We start from the raw sequence: 19,994 nt of genomic DNA on the forward strand, positions 1-19,994 counted from the left end.
TCTCCCACTGTTGCTAGATTGCCTACTTTTTCTGTAGTTCTGTCAATCTTTACTTCAAGTATTTTTTTCTTTATATGCTATATATAAACAAAATGATGAGGCAGGGATAGATAGCATAACGGTTATGCAAAGAGATTCTCATGTCTGAGGCGCCAAAGTCTCAGGTTTAATATTCTGTACCACAATAAGCCAAAGTTGAGCAGTGCTCTGGTGAAAAAAAAAAAAAAAAAAAAAAAAAACAAGGCGGAGGGTAGATAGCATAATGGTTATACAAACAGACTCTCATGCCGGAGGCTCCAAAGTCCCAGGTTCAATCTCCCACAACACCATAAGCCAGAGTTGAACAGTGCTCTGGTTAAAAAATAAATATAATAATAATAATATTAATAATAATAATAAGAAGAAAACAGGGTGGTGGCACATCTGCTTGAGCACACATGTTACAATGTGCAAGAACCTGTGTTTGAGTCCCCGGTCCCCACCTGCAAGGGAAAAGTTTTGTGAGTGGTGACGCAGGGCTGCAGGTGTCTCTCTCTGACTCTCCATTTCCCCCTCCCCTCTCAATTTCTGGCTGTCTCCATCCAATAAATAAAAGATAATAATAAGAAGAAGACTTAAAAACTGAAGCATAAACAAAACTTTACAGTTTAGTCTTTCACCATCTGACATATTTTGCTTAGCAAAAGACACTTAGCAATATATTCTGGAGCTCTACTGTTAGGTGCAAATGCTCATAATTTTTATGTTTTTTTTAAATTTTCTTATAAAAAAGATTATTTATTTATTAGAAAGATAGGAGAGAGAGAGAGAAAGAACCAGACATCACTCTGGTACATGTGCTGCCAGGGATAGAACTTGGGACCTCATGCTTGAGAGTCTAGTGCTAACTTAGCCACTGCACCACCTCCCATTTCATAAATTTTTCTGTTTTTGTAGGTTAACATTTTTATTGCTATAAAGTTTCCCCTGTTTATCTCTAGTAACAGTTTTTTAAATTTTTATTTACAATTTTTTAGTTATCTTTATTTATTGCATAGAGACAGCCAAAAATCAAGAGGGAACGGGGAGATAGAGAGGGAGAGAGACAGAGAGACACCTGCATCACCGCTTGTGAAGCTTTCCCCCTGCAGGTGGAGACTGGAGGCTCAAACCCAGGTCTTTGCACATTGTAACATGTGCACTCAACTAGGTGTGCCACCATCTGGCCCCCTAATAACAGTTTTTTTTTTTTTAAGAGTGTAAACTCTTTTTATTTTTATATATTATTTATTATTTATTTATTTATTTCCTTTGTTGCCCTTGTTGTTTTATTGTTGTAGTTATTATTGTTGTTGTCATTGTTGCATAGGACAGAGAGAAATGGAGAGAGGAGGGGAAGACAGAGAGTAGGAGAGAAAGACAGACACCTGCAGACCTGCTGCACCGCCTGTGAAGCGACTCCCCTGCAGGTGGGGAGCTGGGGCTCGAACCGGGATCCTTAATGCCGGTCCTTGTGCTTTGCGCCACCTTCGCTTAACCCGCTGCGCTACAGCCTGACTCCCAACAGTTTTGTTTTTTTTTTAACTGCCATCAGGGTTATTGCTGGGGTTTGGTGCCTGCACTATGAATCTGCCACACCTGGTGGCCATTTTTCCTCACCCCCCCTTTTTCTTTCTATTTTATTTGATAGGACAGAGAGAAATTGAAAGAGAGGGAGGTGGATGGAGAGACACCTGCAGCACTGCTTTATCATTCATGAAGTGTCCCCCTAGTGGGGACTGAAGGCTTGAAAGCCAGTATGCACGTACAGTGAGCTGGGCACACAACTGACTGAGCCACTTCCCAGTCCCCTTGGCTAGATTTATTTATTCTCACTTAATGTTTATTATTGATATAGTTGAATTTATGTTCTTCATTTTACTATTTTCTTTCCTTCTTTATTTTCTTTCCTTTTTTTTTTAAATTTATTCCCTTTGGTTGCCCTTGTTGTTTTATTCTTATAGTTATTGTTGTTGTTATTGATGTCATCATTGTTGGATAGAACAGAGAGAAATGGAGAGAGGAGGGGATGACATAGATGGGGAGAGAAAGACAGATACCTGCAGACCTGCTTCACCACTTGTGAAGCGACTCCCCTGCAGGTGGGGAGCCAGGGGCTGGAAATGGGATCCTTACTCCGGTCCTTGGGCTTTGCGCCACATGCACTTAACCCACTGTGCTACCGCCCAACTCCCTATCTAGGGCTTATCTTATACACCTTACCAGAATATATTTCAGAATTACACAAGCTCAATTCCAGTGGATATATAAATATTAGTCCTATACAGTTTTCCATTTTATGAGTGTTACCATACACACACATATATTAATGTTGTAAATCACAAAATATAAAGTTATAATATCCATAATATAGTTCATAATAGTCACACTTATACTGTGTGCATTTCTTTCCTTTTTCTTTAACAAGACAGATGGCAACTGAGAGGGGAGGGAGAAAGATAAGACACTTGCAGACCTGCTTCACAGATTGTGAAATGTCCTTCTGCTGGCAGGGAGCAGGGGCTTGAACCTGGGTCCTTGTGCATGGTAACACGTGCACTCAGCCAACTACATCCATGTGAATTTCTTTGGTTTATTTTGCTTGTAGTTTATTGAGCAAGTTCTTCTATTATTATTTTATAAGAGAGATGCTGAGCTCCTTTGATGTAGAGACTGTTTTTTTTCTATCAAATGTACAAGTTCTAGCATTATTTCTTCTAGTAATTATTCTTTACTTCCTCTTTCTTCTTCTCTTCTCTCTCTTTTTCAGAGCACTGCTCAGCTCTGGTTTGTGGTGATGCTGGGGACTGAATCTGGGACTTCACAGCCTCAGGCATGAAAGTCTTTTGCATAACCATTATGCTGTGTCCCTAGTCAGAGAATATAATCTTTTTAGATTAATCTTCAAATTTGATTATTTTTCACTTCCATCAAATCTACTGTGAGCCCCTCTAATATTTTTTATTTTAGTTAGCTTTATATATTTATGTCTTTACCAATATTCTCTATTTTATCAGACATTGTCATTTTTTGTCTATATTTTGTTCTATGCATATGTTACACTTTCCTGTTTCTTTGTACAACATACATTTTGAAACTTGTGATAACATGTGGTAGCACATTAATATATTGTAGCATGATACTGTATTACAGCATGTTTTACATAATACATGATAGCAACTCTGATACTGATTTTCTCTCTCTCACAATCTACAGGGCTTCTTGATGTTGTTAACGGGCTTATTTAGTGTCATGATAGCCTCATTCCATTAATTAGTCTGATCTAATCTAGCTATTAAATTCATACCTACTTTCAAGGGTATCCCCCCCTTATTTTTTCTTTACTGGATGGGACAGAAAAAAAATTGAGAGGGGAGGGGAAGATAGAGAGACACCTACAGACCAGCTTCAATGCTTGTGAAGCGGCCCTCCTGCAGGTGGGGAGCTGGGGGCTCGAACCAAGATCCTTGCACGGGGTCCTTGCACTTCGCACTATGTGCACTTAATCCGGTGCACCATGGCCTGGCCCCTGCAAGAATTTTTAAAGCCAGCCTTTGAACTTTATTCTGGTGCAAGTAAAGGCTTTTTTTTTTTTCCCCCCTCCTTCTCTCTCTCTAGTTCTCTCTTGCAGAACTGGCCTATAGTTAAGCTGATTTCCCTCTTGAAGCTATTAATTTCCTCTTAATTAAGAGAGTCCCTGATCCTATGGCCATACTTGCCTGTAACTTAGGCTCTGCAACAGATGAGGGGAGAAATGCTGATGGCCTGCCCCTCCCAAGGAAATACCATATCCCTCAACTGGGAGCTGTGGAGAAAAGGATCCCTTTGTTCGTGACCTAATTGTCTGGAGTTGAGTTTGCATTATGCTGAGTTGAAAGGGGCGAGAGTGGGAGTAGGTCATAGTTCAAATGTCAGAGTCATTCATTCTTACCAAGTCTTAGATTTTTTTTTTTTTTTAATAAGAAATTTTTTTTTTTTTTTTAAATTTGTGTAGGTCTTAGAACAAATTCCCAAAGCCTCTAGAAAGTTGTTGCAGAAATCATTTTTACTAGCTAGGTCTGTTTCACCAGGGAGTGATTCCACTGTGTTGATTCCTCGTGCCATCATTCTGGAGGCTGCCACACTGCTGTGTTTTTTCTGCTGCAGTAGCTGAGTGTCTAGAATTCGGGTGCCAGGCACCTCAAGCCATTATCCTGTTTTGCAAAACATCCGAGGGGGGGAGTTGATGAGGCTGTGGTAGCCCTGGGGTCTCACTATGCTTGGAATCAGCCCTGTCACATGAACTTCACAGTCAGATAAGTCAGTAAACTTCCTTCGCAGCTGTAGCTGAGTTACTCTCATGTGTAACCAAGAATTGTAACCAATATCCTGATTGTCAGATCTTTTTATTATTTTATTAAATTAAAAAATATTTATTCATTCACTTTTGTTGTCCTTGTTTTTTATTGTAGTTATTATTGTTGTTGTTATTGATGTCATTGTTGTTGGACAGGACAGAGAGAAATGGAGAGAGGAGGGGAAGACAGAGAGGGGGGAGAGAAATATAGACAGCTGCAGACCTGTTTCACCACCTGTGAAGGGCCTTCCCTGCAGGTGGGGAGCCGGGGACTTGAACCTGAATGCTTAAGCCAGTTCTTGTGCTTAGCTCCACGTGCGCTTAACACGCTGCGCTACCGCTGTCAGAACTAGTAATAAGTGAGCAAATGATAAAGGCTGTGGAAACTATGCTCAACAGATAGGCCCTTCACGGTCATTTACATATGACTTTATTGATTTATTTATTACCACAGCACTGCTCAGCTCTGAGACTTACGGTGGTTCTGAGGAGTGAGCCTGGGACCTTTGGCGGCTCAGGCATGGAAGTTTTTGAATAAGCATTATGTTATTTCCCAGTTCTGATTTATCTTTTTGGTGGTTAATCTCACCCTGACAATTTCTGGCTTTTTGATGTTTGATAAAATATGTAGACATTGGGGGTCAGGCGGTAACGCAGCAGGTTAAGAGCACATGGTGCAATGCGCAAAGACCGGCCTAAGGATCCCAGTTCGAGCCCCGGCTCCCCACCTGCAGGGTGGTCTCTTCGAAAGCGGTGAAGCAGGTCTGCAGGTGTCTATCTATCTCTCCCCCTCTGTCTTCCCCTCCTCTCTCCAATTTTCTCTGTCCTATCCAACAACAACAGCAATAACAACAACAATAATAACAACAACAATAAACAAGGGCAACAAAAAGGGAAAAAATGGCCTCTAGGAGCAATGGATTTGTAGTGCAAGCACCCAACCCCAGCGATAACCCTGGAGGCAAAAAAAGAAAAAGAAAACTACCAGTGGAGAAAAGTGCAGATCACATGTTGCTGTCCTAGATATGACAATAAAAATCTAGCAGTTTAAGACTATTTTTTCTTTTTTTTCTTTCTTTATTGGGGAATTAATGTTTTACATTCAACAGTAAATACAATAGTTTGTACATGCATAACATTCCCCAGTTTCCATATAACAATACAACCCCCACTAGGTCCTCTGTCATCCTTCTTGGACCTGTATTCTCCCCACCCACCCACCCCCACCCCAGAGTCTTTTACTTTGGTGCGATACGCCAGTTCCATTTCAGGTTCTACTTGTGTGTTTTTTTTTTCCTTCTGATCTTGATTTTCAACTTCTGCCTGAGAGTGAGATCATCCCATATTCATCCTTCTTTTCTTACTTATTTCACTTAACATGAATTTTTCAAGGTCCATCCAAGATCAGCTGAAAACGGTGAAGTCACCATTTTTTTTACAGCTGAGTAGTATTCCATTGTGTATATATACACCACAACTTGCTCAGCCACTCATCTGTTGTTGGACACCTGGGTTGCTTCCAGGTTTTGGCTATTACAAATTGTGCTGCCAAGAACATATGTGTACACAGATATTTTTGAATGGATGTGTTGAGTTCCTTAGGAGGGGAATTCCCAGGAGGGGAATTGCAGGGTCATAGGGTAGGTCCATTTCTAGCCTTCTGAGAGTTCTCCAGACTGCTCTCCACAGAGGTTGGACCAATTGACATTCCCACCAGCAGTGCAGGAGGGTTCCTTTGACCCCACACCCTCTCCAGCATTTGCTGCTGTTACCTTTTCTGATGTATGACATTCTCACAGGAGTGAAGTGATATCTCATTGTTGTCTTGATTTGCATTTCTCTGACAGTCAGAGACTTGGAGCATGTTTTCATGTGTTTCTCAGCCTTTCAGATCTCTTCTGTGGTGAATAGTCTGTCCATGTCCTCCCCCCATTTTTGGATGGGGTTATTTGTTGTCTTGTTGTTGAGTCTGGCAAGCTCTTTATATATGGTGGTTATTAAATTCTTGTCTGATGTATGGCATGTAAAGATCTTCTCCCATTCTGTGAGGGGTTTCTTGGTTTGGGTAGTGGTTTCTTTTGCTGTGAAGAAGCTTTTTAATTTGATGTAGTCCCATAGGCTTATACTTGCCTTAGTCTTCTTTGTAATTGGATTCGTTTCATTGAAGATATCTTTAAAATTTATGCGGAAAAGAGTTCTGCCAATATTTTCCTCTAAGTATCTGACAGTTTGTGGTCTAACATCCAAGTCCTTGATCCACTTGGAATTTACTTTTGTATTTGGTGAAATACAGTGGTTCAGTTTCATTCTTCTGCATGTTTCAACCCATTGTTTCCAACACCATTTGTTGAAGAGACTCTGCTTTCCCCATTTAATAGTCTGGGGAAAGATTTGTCAAAGATTAGATGTCCATAGGTGTTATTTTTTTCTTTTATTATTATTATCTTTTCACCAGAGCACTGGTTAACTCTGGCTGTGGTTGGTGCAGAAGCTTTGATGCCTCGGGCATGCAAGTCATTTTGCATAACCATTATGCTATCTCCTCTGCCTTAAGATTTTTATTTATTTGGCATGGTCTTCCTCTGAAATATTAAAAAAATGGGACATATTTTTGGAAATAGTCAGAAGACTCAAGACAAATTTACTGCTCACAACTAACGGCAACTTCATCCAGTCTCTCTATGAGAAGGAAGCTAGAGAGAACTGAGAAAATTTTAGCTCTGGGCAATTCCAGTAAGCTTGCTCACTCCCTCATTCCTGTTCCTGAAGGACAAGATTCCCCCATTCCCTCATTCCTGGAAAACAAGATTCCCTAAGAATACCTAACCACCATAATTGCCCATATTGCTTCTGTAACCTGAAGCTAATTTAGCTTGCTTCCAGTCAAGGTATAAAGATAATGTTACCACCCTCATTCACACCAGAGTTCTCAGAGTGATCAACTCTCGGTCCATACAAAATACACTCCTTTCTCCTTTCATCGATCTTGGCTCAAGTCTCCTTGAATTCCAGCATATTTCCCTGCCATCTAGATATTCTTCTTCTACTTCTCCTTCTTCTTATTATTTTTGACACCTGCACACCTGCTTCACCACCTATGAAGCAACCCCCCTGAAGGTGGGGAGCCAGAGGCTAGAACCAGAATCCTTAAGCCAATCCTTGCACTTCCCACCATATGCACTTAGCCCTCGGCGCTACTGCCTGGCTCCCTTAATATTACTTTTTAAAGATTTTATTTATTAATTAATGAGAAAGATAGGAAGAGAGAAAGAGCCAGACATCACTCTGGTACATGTGCTGTTGGAGATCAAACTCAGGACCTCATGCTTGAGGGTCCAATGCCTTATCCACTACGCCACCTCCCGGAGCATGGTAATATTCTTTCCTAATTCCTTCCTTGAATGTGGCTGCAGATGGCAGTTGTTGGGGAGCAAGGAAGCTATCAGACATTATTTTGATCTCAGGATTTAGTAAAATATGGTTTAAAACACTCCCCCCACGAGGCTGGGCAGTACCTAGTCTGTCTCACATTACTCTATTGAATGTCACTGCCAAAGAAGTTGCTAAAGACTTTGCAGTCCACTGATCTTTGTCATATTTGAAATATCCCTAGGATGCCCACAGAAATATAGTGATGTCTTTGTAATTAAACAGGAGATTATATACCTATATGTGTAGCTATTTATGTAGTCATAAAATCTTATGACTTTCAATCAAATGAGTAGATCTTTCTGGTCTTTATTGAAAAAAGGGAAAAGTTCTTTAGTATCAATTATAATGAATAGAGTTGATTATTAATTAATTATTAATTAATTTGCCAGAGCACTGCTTAGCTCTGGCTGATGGCAGTGCTGGGGATTGAACCTGGGACCTTTGGTGCTTTGGGCATGAAAGTCTTTTTGCATAACCACTACGCTATCTCTCCAGTACAGTTGATATATATATTTTTATATTTGGCATATTGTTTTAAATACTTAAGTCTCTGAATCATATGAAGGCAGTATGCATCCCAGATAGTCACATGCAGTTTGATTCAAACTAATAGTGTTCCTGATCTCAGAACCATTAAGACACAGCTATAGAAAAGTAAACACTGGGGAGTCGGATGATAGCACAGCGGGTTAAGCACAGGTGGCCCAAAGCGTGAGGACCTGTGTAAGGATCCCGGTTCGAGCCCCCGGCTCCCCATCTGCAGGGGAGTCACTTCACAGGTGGTGAAGCAGGTCTGCAGGTATCTGTCTTTCTCTCCCCCTCTCTGTCTTCCCCTCCTCTCTCCATTTCTCTCTGTCCTATCCAACAACAACGACATGAATAACAACAATAATAAAAAAATTACTTAAAGAAATAAAGAAAAGTAAACACTGGAGCCAGGTAGTGGTGCACCTGATTGAGTGCACATGCTACACTGGGCAAGGACCTGGGTTCAAGTCCCCACCTGCAGGGGGAAAGCTTCTCAAGTGGCGAAGCAGTGCTGCGGTTGTCTCTGTCTCTCTCCCTCTCTATTTCCCTCCTCCCTCTCTATTTATGGCTGTCACTATCTAATAAATAAAGTTAATAAAAAGTAAATTAAAAGATATTTTTGAAAAAGAAGAAAAGTGGGAGTTGGGCGGTAGTGCAGTGGGTTAAGTGCATGTGGAGCAAAGTGCAAGGACCAGCGGAAGGATCCCAGTTCGAGCCCCCGGCTCCCCACCTGCTGGGGAGTCGCTACACAGGCGGTGAAGCAGGTCTGCAGGTGTCTCTCTTTCTCTCCCCGTCTTCCCCTTCTCTCTCCATTTCTCTCTATCCTATCTAACAATGATGACATCAACAACAATAACTACAACAACAATAAAAAACAACAAGGGCAACAAAAGGGAAATAAATTTTATTTTATTTTATTTTTAATTATTTATTTATTCATTCATGAGAAAGATAGGAGGAGAGAGAAAGAACCAGCCATCACTCTGGTACATGTGCTGCCGGGGATCGAACTCGGGATCTCATGCTTGAGAGTCTAGTGCCTTAGCTACTGCGCCACCTCCCGGACCACGGGAAAATAAATTTTTTTAAAAAGAAGAAAAGTAAACACCCACTTACTTGAGGACCTCACAGATCTTTGATTGGTGGGATCTGAATTTCACCAAGTGAACCTGCAAATCTAATAGGCTTGAGTTGCATGGACTTATACTTTGATCTTTTTTTTTTTTTAATTTTTCAAATATTTATTTATTTATTCCCTTTTGGTGTCCTTGTTTTATTGTTGTAGTTATTTTTGATGTCATCATTGTTGTATAGGACAGAGAGAAATGGAGAGAGGAGGGAAAGACAGAGAGGGGGAGAGAAAGACAGACACTTGCAAACCTGCTTCACCGCCTGTGAATTAACTCCCCTGCAGGTGGAGAGCAGGGGGCTTGAACCGAGATCCTTAAGCCGGTCCTTGCGCTTGTGCCATGTGCGCTTAACCCGCTGTGCTACCGCCCAACTCCCTTGTAATTTGATCTTATCCTGACAGTAAAGTCTTACGCCAGAAAGGTTTTGGAGTAGGTGATATTCACTTAGCAATTGGGTAATACAGTCAGTTGGCCAGTCACCTGCTAGAATGGCTGCATTTAAGGACCTCCATGGTCTCTGTGCTGCCCTAGAAGCACACCTGATGGGCATATACAGTGATGAATTTCAAGGACAGAGTCACCTAGATTCTATTTCAAATGACCCCGAGGATCTGTACATCCAACAGAGGCCCCCAAATGCCATGTTTAAAACAGCTGCTATGATAAACCATTTAGAGAAGGCAAAGGTCCTGTCAACCACATACTTGATTCTTTTTTTTTTAAACTTTTTTTAAAATTTTTTAAAAAATTTATTTAGTTTATTTATTCCCTTTTGTTGCCTTTGTTGTTTTATTGTTGTAGTTATTATTGTTGTTGTTGTTGTTGTTGGATAGGACAGAGAGAAATGGAGAGAGGAGGGGAAGACAGAGAGGAGGAGAGAAAGATAGACACCTGCAGACCTGCTTCACCGCCTGTGAAGCGACTCCCCTGCAGGTGGGGAGCCGGGGTTCGAACCGGAATCCTTATGCCTGTCCTTGTGCTTTGCGCCACCTGCACTTAACCCGCTGCGCTACAGCCCGACTCCCTACTTGATTCTTTTTACGGAGGGCAAGTTTCCATTATCAAAAGCAGATTAAGAAATGTCAGAACCTATTTGTCAGTTAAGATGGACTGTTTACTTAACTGGAGATGAATGGAAATCATCATGAGGTAGGTTGGTTTTTTAAAAAATATATTTATTTATTTTCCCATTTGTTGCCCTTGTTTTATTGTTGTTGCAGCTGTTGTTATTGATGTCGCCGTTGTTGGCTAGGACAGAGAGAAATGGAGAGAGGAGGGGAAGAAAGAGGGGGAGAAAAAGAGAGACACCTGCAGACCTGCTTCACCGCCTGTGAAGAGACTTCCCTGCAGGTGGGGAGCCGGGGGCTTGAACCCAAATCCTTATGCTGGTGCTTGTGCTTCGCACCACGTGCGCTTAACCCGACTCCCGGTTTTTTGGGTTTTTTTTAACAGTGGCACCTCAGGTCCCAATTCAAGGTCAAAGAAAATTCAAATGTGTTTCACTGAGCTGCTAGTACTTTCTGGAGAGGGTAGAGAGATAATTTTCCAGCAACAACCTGGGCTTTCCCCCCGAGACAGAGATAAGCAGAAACCTGTGCTCAGGAGATTCTCTGGGTTTCTCTCCCTCTCTCTTATAAATAAATAAATCTAGGAGAAAAAAGAAGAAGGGCAGGGATAGATAATGTAATAGTTATGAAAAGAGACTCTCGGGTGTTGGGCAGTAGCACCGCGGAATAAGCGCCCGTAGCTCGAAGCCTAAGGAAGCGCAAAGACCGGAGTAAGGATCCCGGTTCTAGTCCCAGCTCCCCACACCCAGGGAGTCGCTTCACAGGCAGTGAAGCAGGTCTGCAGGTGTCTGTCTTTCTCTCCCCCTCTCTGTCTTCCTCTCCTCTCTTCATTTCTCTCTGTCCTATCCAACAATGATGACATCAATAATAACATCAATAATAACTACAACAACAACAACAACAAAAAAAGGGCAACAAAAGGGAAAATAAATAAATAAAAAGAGAGACTCTCATGCCAGAGGCTCCAAAGTCCCAGGTTCAGTCCTCCACAGCACTTTAAGTCAGAGCTGAGCAGTGCTGGGGGGGGGGGGGAGCCTTGAAAAAAGAAGGAGAAAATGGAGGAGGAGGAGAAAGAGAGGAAGAAGAGGAGAAAGAAGAGGAGGAAGATAAAGAGAAGGAGGAGGAGGAGAAAGAGAAGGAGGAGGAAGAGAAAGGAGGAGAAGAAGGAGGAGGAGAAGAAGGAGGAGGAGAAGAAAAATGGTTAGTCAGTGGTGCACCTGATTAAACACACACACACACACACACACATACACACACACACTACAGTGCACAAGGACCTGGGTTCAAGTCCCTGGTCCCCACCTGCAGGGGGAAAGCTTCACAAATGGTGAAGCAGGGCTGCTGATATCTGTCTTTCTTTCTATCTCCCCCTCCCCTCTCAATTTCTAGCTGTTTCTATCCAATAAATAAATGAAAATAGTTAAAAAATAAAAGATATAAAATTAAAAAAAAAAAAGCAGAAGAAGCAGAAACTTAGATCTCAGGAACAAGTCTGTGTTCTACCCACTGCACCACCTCCCTGGCCACTACACCCTGCATCCTAAGAGTATCAATCACAGAATGCAAGGAAAACACATTTTCAGTTGTAAGTACACTGTCTCTAAACACACCCAGTCAATTTCCCCATGTGTCCAAGTGCAATCCTTTCCCAAGCAGCATCTCATGAAAAGCAGGTGTTCCTACCGGGAGAAAGAGTCTCTGGGCAGCACAAGGCTTAAACAATTTCTTCCATTCCTGGGGATTTCCAACTGAAAATGTGATGGGGTAGATTCTGTGCTCAAACTTCTTTGTATATGAGTCAGGCCACTGTCGTAACTGAAAAATAGGGAAGGGTGGGGAGGTAATTAGACCCAGAAATATGGCAATATCTCAAGACTCTAAGATGTCCAAGAAGAAATCACTCAGGCAATTTACACAGGGAGTCAGATTTTATTACCATGGCTGATGCTCACTGGATGAAAGATCATGGCTAGGGTTTAAGACAATAACATCCTGAGTTGTCAAGAGTGCTTGAAAATGGGCATATACGCTCTATAAGAGGCACATAAATCTAAACCAATTTTCATGGGAGCAACTTGAAAATTGAGGACAACAAGTCCTAGAGGATGAAGGTATAAGGACTTGCACCAAAATCTAGCTTATAAAATTAAAACGAGGCTAAAGAAATAGCTTATCAACAGAACACCTGCCTTGCTATTTGTGCAGCTCCAGTTGAAAGGAGTTTTATTTTTAAAATGTTTTATATTGGGAGTCGGTGTAGCACAGTGGGTTAAGCGCACATGGTGCGAAGCACAAGGACCGGCTTAAGGATCTCGGTTCGAGGCCCCGGCTCCCCACCTGCAGGGGAGTCGCTTCACAGGCGGTGAAGCAGGTCTGCAGGTGTCTGTCTTTCTCTCTCCCTCTCTGTCTTTCCCTCCTCTCTCCATTTCTCTCTGTCCTATCTAACAACAATGACGTCAATAACAACAACTACCACAACAATAAAAAAAAACAAGGGCAACAAAAGGGAAAATAAATAAATATAAATTAAAAAAAATGTTTTATGTTTATATGATAGAGATAGAGAGAAATCGAGTTGGATGGGGAAGATAGTGAGGAAGAGAGACAGACTCTTGCACCACTTTCCTGCAGGTGGGGAACAGGGGCTTGAATTTTGGTCCTTGTGCACTTCTTCTTCTAGCGTTTGTCTTCCTTGTGCACTGTAACATGTTTACTCAACTAGGTGCACCACCACCTTGCCCCCGGTTCAAAAGATTTTTAAAAAGATATGTTAATTTATTTTGAAACTTATTACACATGAGCAAGAAAGAGTTTCACATAAGACAGAAACAATCCCAGCAACACTTAGGCACATGCAGCATCAGGGATCAAAGTAGGAACCTCAGGCATGAAAGTCTGACCTTGACCCACTGGGCTAGTTCCCTGACCATTGAGACACTTTGAAATTTTGAGATCAATATTTGGGAGAGAAATTTCAGAATGACAAAGAGTAGTATTGGGGGTTGGGTAGTGGCTCACTGGGTTAAGCGCACATAATACAAAGCGCAAGGACCCACGCAAGGATCCTGGTTTGAGCCCTCGGCTCCCCACCTGCAGAGGGGATGCATCACAAAAGGTGAAGCAGGTCTTCGGGTGTCTATCTTTCTCTCTGCCTTTCTTTGTTATTTATTTATTTATTTATTTATTTATTTGCCTCCAGGGTTACTGCTGGGGCTCGGTGCCTGTACCATGAATCCACTGCTCCTGGAAGCCATTTTTCCCCTTTTGTTGCCTTTTTTTTTTTTTTTCATAGTTGTTGTAGTTATTATTGTTGTTATTGATGTGGTAGTTGTTGGATAGGGCAGAGAGAAATGGAGAGAGGAGGAGAAGACAGAGAGGGGGAGAGATAGACAGACACCTGCAGACCTGCTTCACCGCCTGTGAAGCGACTCCCCTGGGGGTGAGGAGCAGGGGGCTTGAACCGGGATCCTTAAGCCGGTCCTTGCGCTTTGCACCACGTGCGCTTAACTCACTGTGCTACCACCTGACCCCCTATCTCTGCCTTTTTATCTCCCCTCCCTCTCAATTTGTGTCCTGTCTATAATTAATTAATTAATTTAAAAAATCTTAAAAATGGCCTCTAGGAGCGGTGGATTTATAGTGTAGGCACCAATCTCCAGCAATAACCCTGGAGGCAAAAAATAAATAAAAAGAATGATTAGTATTATCTGTCAAAATAGTTTAACAAGTGATTTATGAAGGGCATTATCCAATTAGTACACATGTCATGAACAAATGACCAATGGCCTGGAAGGTGACACAGTAGATAGGACATAAGATTTTCAGGGATGGGCAGTGGCACACCTGGTAGAGAGCACATGTTACAATGCTCAAGAACCTGGGTTCAAGCCCCTGGTCCCCACCTACAGCAGGAAGGCTTCATAAATGGTGAAGCAGTGCTGCAGGTGTCTCTCTTTCTCCCTCCCTGTCTCCCCTTTCCGTATAGATGTCTCTCTGTCTATGTCTATCCAATAAACAAATAAAATGATGTGGTCCAGGAGATGGTGCAGTGGATTAGGTATCGGAGCATGAGGTCCAGAGTTCAATCCCCAGCAGCACATGTACCAGAGTGATGTCTCATTCTTTCTCTCCTCCTATCATTAATAAGTAAATAAAATCTTTAAAAGAATAAAATGTTTTTTTAAATTGGATTTTCAAGTGCAAAGTCCTGAAGTTCTCACAAGATATTCTTACAATGCTTCAGTGCTGACAGTTTTGAGAAGGATGGTGATCTGCCCTTCCACACCAGCACCTCCTGGAGCTTAGCAGAAACCCATTGCTGTTGATCCACTATATTAGGTCTATCAAAATGTCTGACAAAGAAGAAATAGACTAGAGAGTCTCCTCCTCTCTCTCCATCAATCTTTGCCTCCAGAGTTATTACTGGGGCTCAGTATTGGTACCATGAACCTACTGCTCCTGTCAGCCATTTTTTTTGTTTTGTTTTTGTTTCATTTTTACTGGACAGGACAGAGTGAAATTGAGAGAGGAGGGGGAGATAGAGAGGGAGAGAGAAAAATAGACAGCTGCAGATCTGCTTCACCCCTTGTGAAGTGTCACCCCTGCAGGTGTGGAACCTGGGGTTGAACCCAGATCCCTGCACAGCACAGGTCCTTGCACTTAGTACTATGTGTACTTAATCAGATGCACCACAGCCTGGGCCCCCAACTAGACAATTTCTGTGCAAGGAGAAAATAAGCAGGTGATTTGATTAATCTCAAACTCTAAAGGAACAGGAAGAACCATCTGGTTCTTGATACAGAGGAAGACACTAATGCTGGGGAAAAAAAAAAAAAAAAGGTCTGTGAGTTATGTCAAAGTTTTAAATCTAAAAACTGTATGGAAAAGGGTGACACACTAACTGCCTTGCCTTATCTGAACATAGTGCTAGTCTCTCCTTTGTTAGGTGAACGTCAGTGGTTTAGTAGAGACCCAAGGAAATGTACCACCCCGGGACAGAGTCATCAGGGTGATTCAAAATTTCAAAAGTGTCTATAGTGGGTTCCCCATAAGATCTAGCTCCCAATAAAAATGAAAAAAAAAAGGGGGGGGAGAAGGATCAGACGGTAGCACAGCGGGTTAAGTGCACATGGCACAAAGCGCAAGGACCCATGCAAGGATCCCAGTTTGAGCCCCGGGCTTCCCACCTGCAGGGGGGTCGCCTCACAAGCGGTGAAGCAGGTCTGCAGGTGTCTATCTTTCTCTCCCCCTCTCTGTCTTCCCTTCCTCTCTCTCCATTTCTCTCTGTCCTATCCAACAACAAAGATAAACAGCAAGGGCAACAAAAGGGAAGAAATAGTCTCCAGGAGCAGTGAATTCATAGTGCAGGCACCAAGCACCAGCGATAACCCTGGAAGCAAAAAAAAAAAAGGGGGGGAGTTAGGCAGTAGCGTAGCAAGCTAGGCAGCACATGTGGTGCAAAGCGCAAGGACTGGAGAAAGGATTCTGGTTCAAGCCCCCAGCTCCCCACCTGCAGGGGCGTCACTTCACAAATGGTGAAGCAGGTCTGCAGGTGTCTGGTGTCTATCTTTCTCTACCCCTCTTTGTCTTCCCCTCCTCTCTTCATTTCTCTGACCTATCCAACAACAACATCAATAATAACTACAACAATAAAACAAGGGCCACAAAAGGAAATAAATAAATATTAAAAAAAAGAAAAAAAATTCATTTTCCAACTATGCTCCAGTTATTATGGTTCACAAGAAACTACTCCCAAACTCAGGAATATCAATCCATGGATAGCTGACTCTGTTCCATGCTGTCTGGGGGCCTTACCTAAAAGGCTCACAGGCAGGGGACTGGAATCATCTGAAGCCTAGTTCACTCACATGTCTGGCAGCTCAGACTAATGTTGGCAGAGCCCTGAGGTCCCTGTGTGGCCTCTCCATGTGGTCTCTCCATTTATAGGCTACTTGGGGCCTTCTCACGGCATGGTGGCCAGTTCAGGGATCAGCATCGCAGGAAGGAGTCAGGCAGAAGCTACATTCTGTCTATAACCTAGCCACAGCTGTCACACACCAACCCATCTGGCATAATTTATGTATTTGACATACTATATATTTAGATATATCTATATTAGCTATTCTCTCATGAGAAGTTACTTCCAATCTCCACAGCTTAAAGACACAGATATGTTTAAGGTCAGAAATTTGTGAGCAGGCTCAGGGCTCAGAGTTTCTCACTAGATGGCAGCCCAGCTACTGTCTGGGGTCACTATTATCTGAAGGCCCAATGAAGGTGGAGGTTCTGCCTCTCACATTGATGTTGCCAAGAAGCCTTCCTTACCACATCTGTAACTGTGCATATTTTTAAGTGAGTAAAACAGCACATAGTTAAGAATCTTGAGTCTGTGAAAGAAATATATTTTCTTCTAGGTACAGGTACATACATACACACACCACACACACAACTGTGGGGGAAAAAAACTATGAAAAATTGCTAACTCTGACAAGACTCTTGTGTAGGACTGAAGGGTAATATGAACTCCCACCCTTTAACTTATACAATCTTTTTTTCTTCTTTTATTTGTAAAATAGAAAATATGGACAAAACCATAGACTAAGAGGGGTGAAATTCATTTCCCACTACTAGAGTTTCCCACCACCAGAGTACCATATCTTATTCCCTCCATTGGAAGCTTTCCTATTCTTTATCTCTCTGGGAGCATGGACCCAGGGTCATTATGGGGTGCAGAAAGTGGGAGGTCTGGTTTTTGTAATTGCTTCTCCAATGGACATGGGCACTGACAGGTTGATCCATACTCCCAGCCTGTCCTTATCTTTCCCGACTGGGGCAGGGCTCTGGAGAGGTGGGGTTCCAGGGTATATTGGTGAAGTCGTCTGTCTGGGCGAGTCCGGTTAACATCATGGTAGCATCTGTAATTTGGTGTTTGGAACATGTATTCCTTTGCCTCCTTCTTGTGGGACTCGGTTCAGTAGTTCTTGTAAGGTGGGGTTGATTGTGGCAAATTCCTTTAGTTCTTGAATATTTGAGAAAAGCTCTATTTCTCCCTCATATTTGAAGGATAACTTTGCAGGATACAATATTTGTGGCTGGAATTCCCTCTCCTTTAGAACTTTGAATATGTCATTCCACTCTCTCCTAACCTCTAGAGTTTGTAAAGAGAAATCTGATGAAAGTCTTATAGTAGTGCATGTTGGGAGTTCGGCGCGCAATGGCGGTTCCCAACCTGCGGGGTGGGCTCACGCGGCTTGGAAACTCGCAGAAGCCTGAAACCCAGCAAACCCCTCATTCTAGCTAACCGAGTGGGAGAACGGCGCCGGGAGAGAGGTGAGGCAACGTGTGTCATGGAGATGTCATTGATGATGGCTTGCTGGAAGCAGAATGAATTCCATGGTGAAGCGTGCAGAAAAGAAATCAAGAACTTCTTCGATTGTGCTTCAAAGGCTGAGGCATCCCCAAAAATGAAATCAACACAGGATATCATGGGAGAGTTTGGGAGTTTACACCCCAAGAAGTTGAATAAATTATTACAGAGGTTTCCTAGTAAATCTTATGTCCTCTGAAAATGGAGAAATACCATCACTGACTGGACTGTATTTTCTGAAAGCTATGAAAAAGCTGTTTTTAAAGACAGTTGCACTGGCATCCTTTTGAAGGACAAAAATAGGCAAGACCTTTTTTCCTCTTTGTAATCATGGTCTGCGAGTTAACCTTCATTTTGAATGAAATACTATGAAGACAATTTGACCTTTTGTTGCTGAATTAGATACTCCCTTCATACTTGAACCATATATCTTCCTCTAGATTCTGGAAGTACTTTGCTCCCTAATTTGCTCTAGGAACCAGATAAAAACCTTTGTGGCATAGTGGGTAAAGTATTGGACTTGCAAGCATGAGTTCTCTGGAATACAGTGTGCCAGAGTGATTCTGTGGTTATCTCTTAAAAGAAAATAAAAATTATAAAAAGAAAAACAAACAAACAAAAAAGAAAGTCTTATAGCTCTGCCTTTGTATGTAACTTCTTTCCTTTCCCTAGCAGTCAGCAAAATTTTTTCCTTGTCGCTGATTTTTGATAGTTTTATAATAATGTGCCTTGGTGTTGGTCTTTTTGTATTTATAAATCTGGGAGATTGTTCTGCCTCTTGGATGAGGATGTTCTGATGGTTTCCTAAGTGAGGGAAGTTCTCAGCTAAAATTGTTCTGAAAATGGACTCTGGGTCTTTGGCCTTGTCGTCCTCCTCAGATACACCTATCACTCTTATACTCGATCTTTTGATGGAGTCTGCAATTTCACAGAGAGTTGCTTCAGTCTTTCTGAACCATTCCGTTCCCATATCTTTGAATTGAAAGAGTGGCCTGGCTGTATCTTCTGGACTGGAGATTATTTCTTCTGAATGTGTGGCTCTATCTGCTAAGCCTTCTACGTGGGCATAGGTTGCAGGTAGGGTGTCTTTTCAATAACTTAGTGATGTCTGTTATAAGTTCATCTCTCATGCATTTTAATTCCATAGTAACATGCTCTTTTAATTCTTGCTTAAATTCTTGGAGAGCTGTTATAATGAGCTCTGTGTAGTCTGTCTCTGAAAGTTTCTCTAAATTTGTAATTACTTGGATTTCCTGTTTCATTTCTTTTTTTTTTAAATTTATTTATTTCCTTTTGTTGCCCTTGTTTTTTTTTTTAATATTTATTTATTCCCTTTTGGTGCCCTTGTTGTAGTTATTATTGTTGTTATCGTTGTTGGATAGGACAGAGAGAAATGGAGAGGGGAGGGGAAGACAGAGAGGGGGAGAGCAAGATAGACACCTGCACCGCCTGTGAAGTGACTCCCCTGCAGGTGGGGAGCCAGGGGCTCTAACTGGGATCCTTATGCCAGTCTATTAACACTTTGCACCACATGCGCTTAAGCCGCTGTGCTACTGCCTGACTCCCCTTGTTGTTTTTTTATTGTCATTGTAGTTATTATTGATGTCATTGTTTCTGAATAGGATAGAGAGAAATGGAGAGAGTAAGGGAAGACAGAGGAGAGAAAGATAGACACACGCAGGCCTGCTTCACTGCTTATGAAGTAACTCTCCTGCAGGTGGTGAGCTGGGGAATCGAACTGGGATTCTTACACTGGTTCTGCGCTTAACCCACTGCGCTACTGCCTGACTCTCCCTCTGTTTCATTTCTGTCTGGCTCATAGGACATAGTTGACTGTTTAGTTGTTTCTCTGCTTGCGTATTTTTAGTGCTGGTTATTGATGGCCAGCAGGTGGTGCTATTGTGATCTCTAGGTTTCTCTTGCTTGTATGATCTGAGGCATGTGGGACAGGGTGGGAGGGTGGTTGCTTTGGGCTGTCTTTGGGTCACAAATGCTGTTTTACGTTGTGTCCTTGCCTTGAATTCAGAAGGCTAAAGCCCCCATGAGTCAAAAACTGAGAGGTTTTAAGCCCCTGTCTCTTTTCTTCCAACATCAGGAACAATGTTACTTGCTTGCTG

The 19,994-nt window shown here is 42.2% G+C and overlaps 1 protein-coding gene and 1 pseudogene across 2 annotated transcripts in view; one reads left to right on the forward strand and one right to left on the reverse strand.

The window, feature by feature from the left end:
• The window catches only part of GXYLT2 (glucoside xylosyltransferase 2), a 104,575-nt gene that overhangs the window by 51,493 nt on the left and 33,088 nt on the right, over positions 1-19,994 (reverse strand). For both annotated transcript variants that reach the window (XM_060202860.1, XM_060202861.1), the window contains exon 3: positions 12,195-12,326. In XM_060202860.1, the coding sequence (XP_060058843.1) occupies positions 12,195-12,326 (132 nt within the window). The remainder of the gene's footprint in view (positions 1-12,194; positions 12,327-19,994) is intronic.
• LOC103120341 (small ribosomal subunit protein mS37-like) lies at positions 17,500-18,090 on the forward strand (annotated as a pseudogene).

Source organism: Erinaceus europaeus, chromosome 12, assembly GCF_950295315.1.
Source record: "Erinaceus europaeus chromosome 12, mEriEur2.1, whole genome shotgun sequence".
Classification (NCBI taxonomy): domain Eukaryota; kingdom Metazoa; phylum Chordata; class Mammalia; order Eulipotyphla; family Erinaceidae; genus Erinaceus; species Erinaceus europaeus.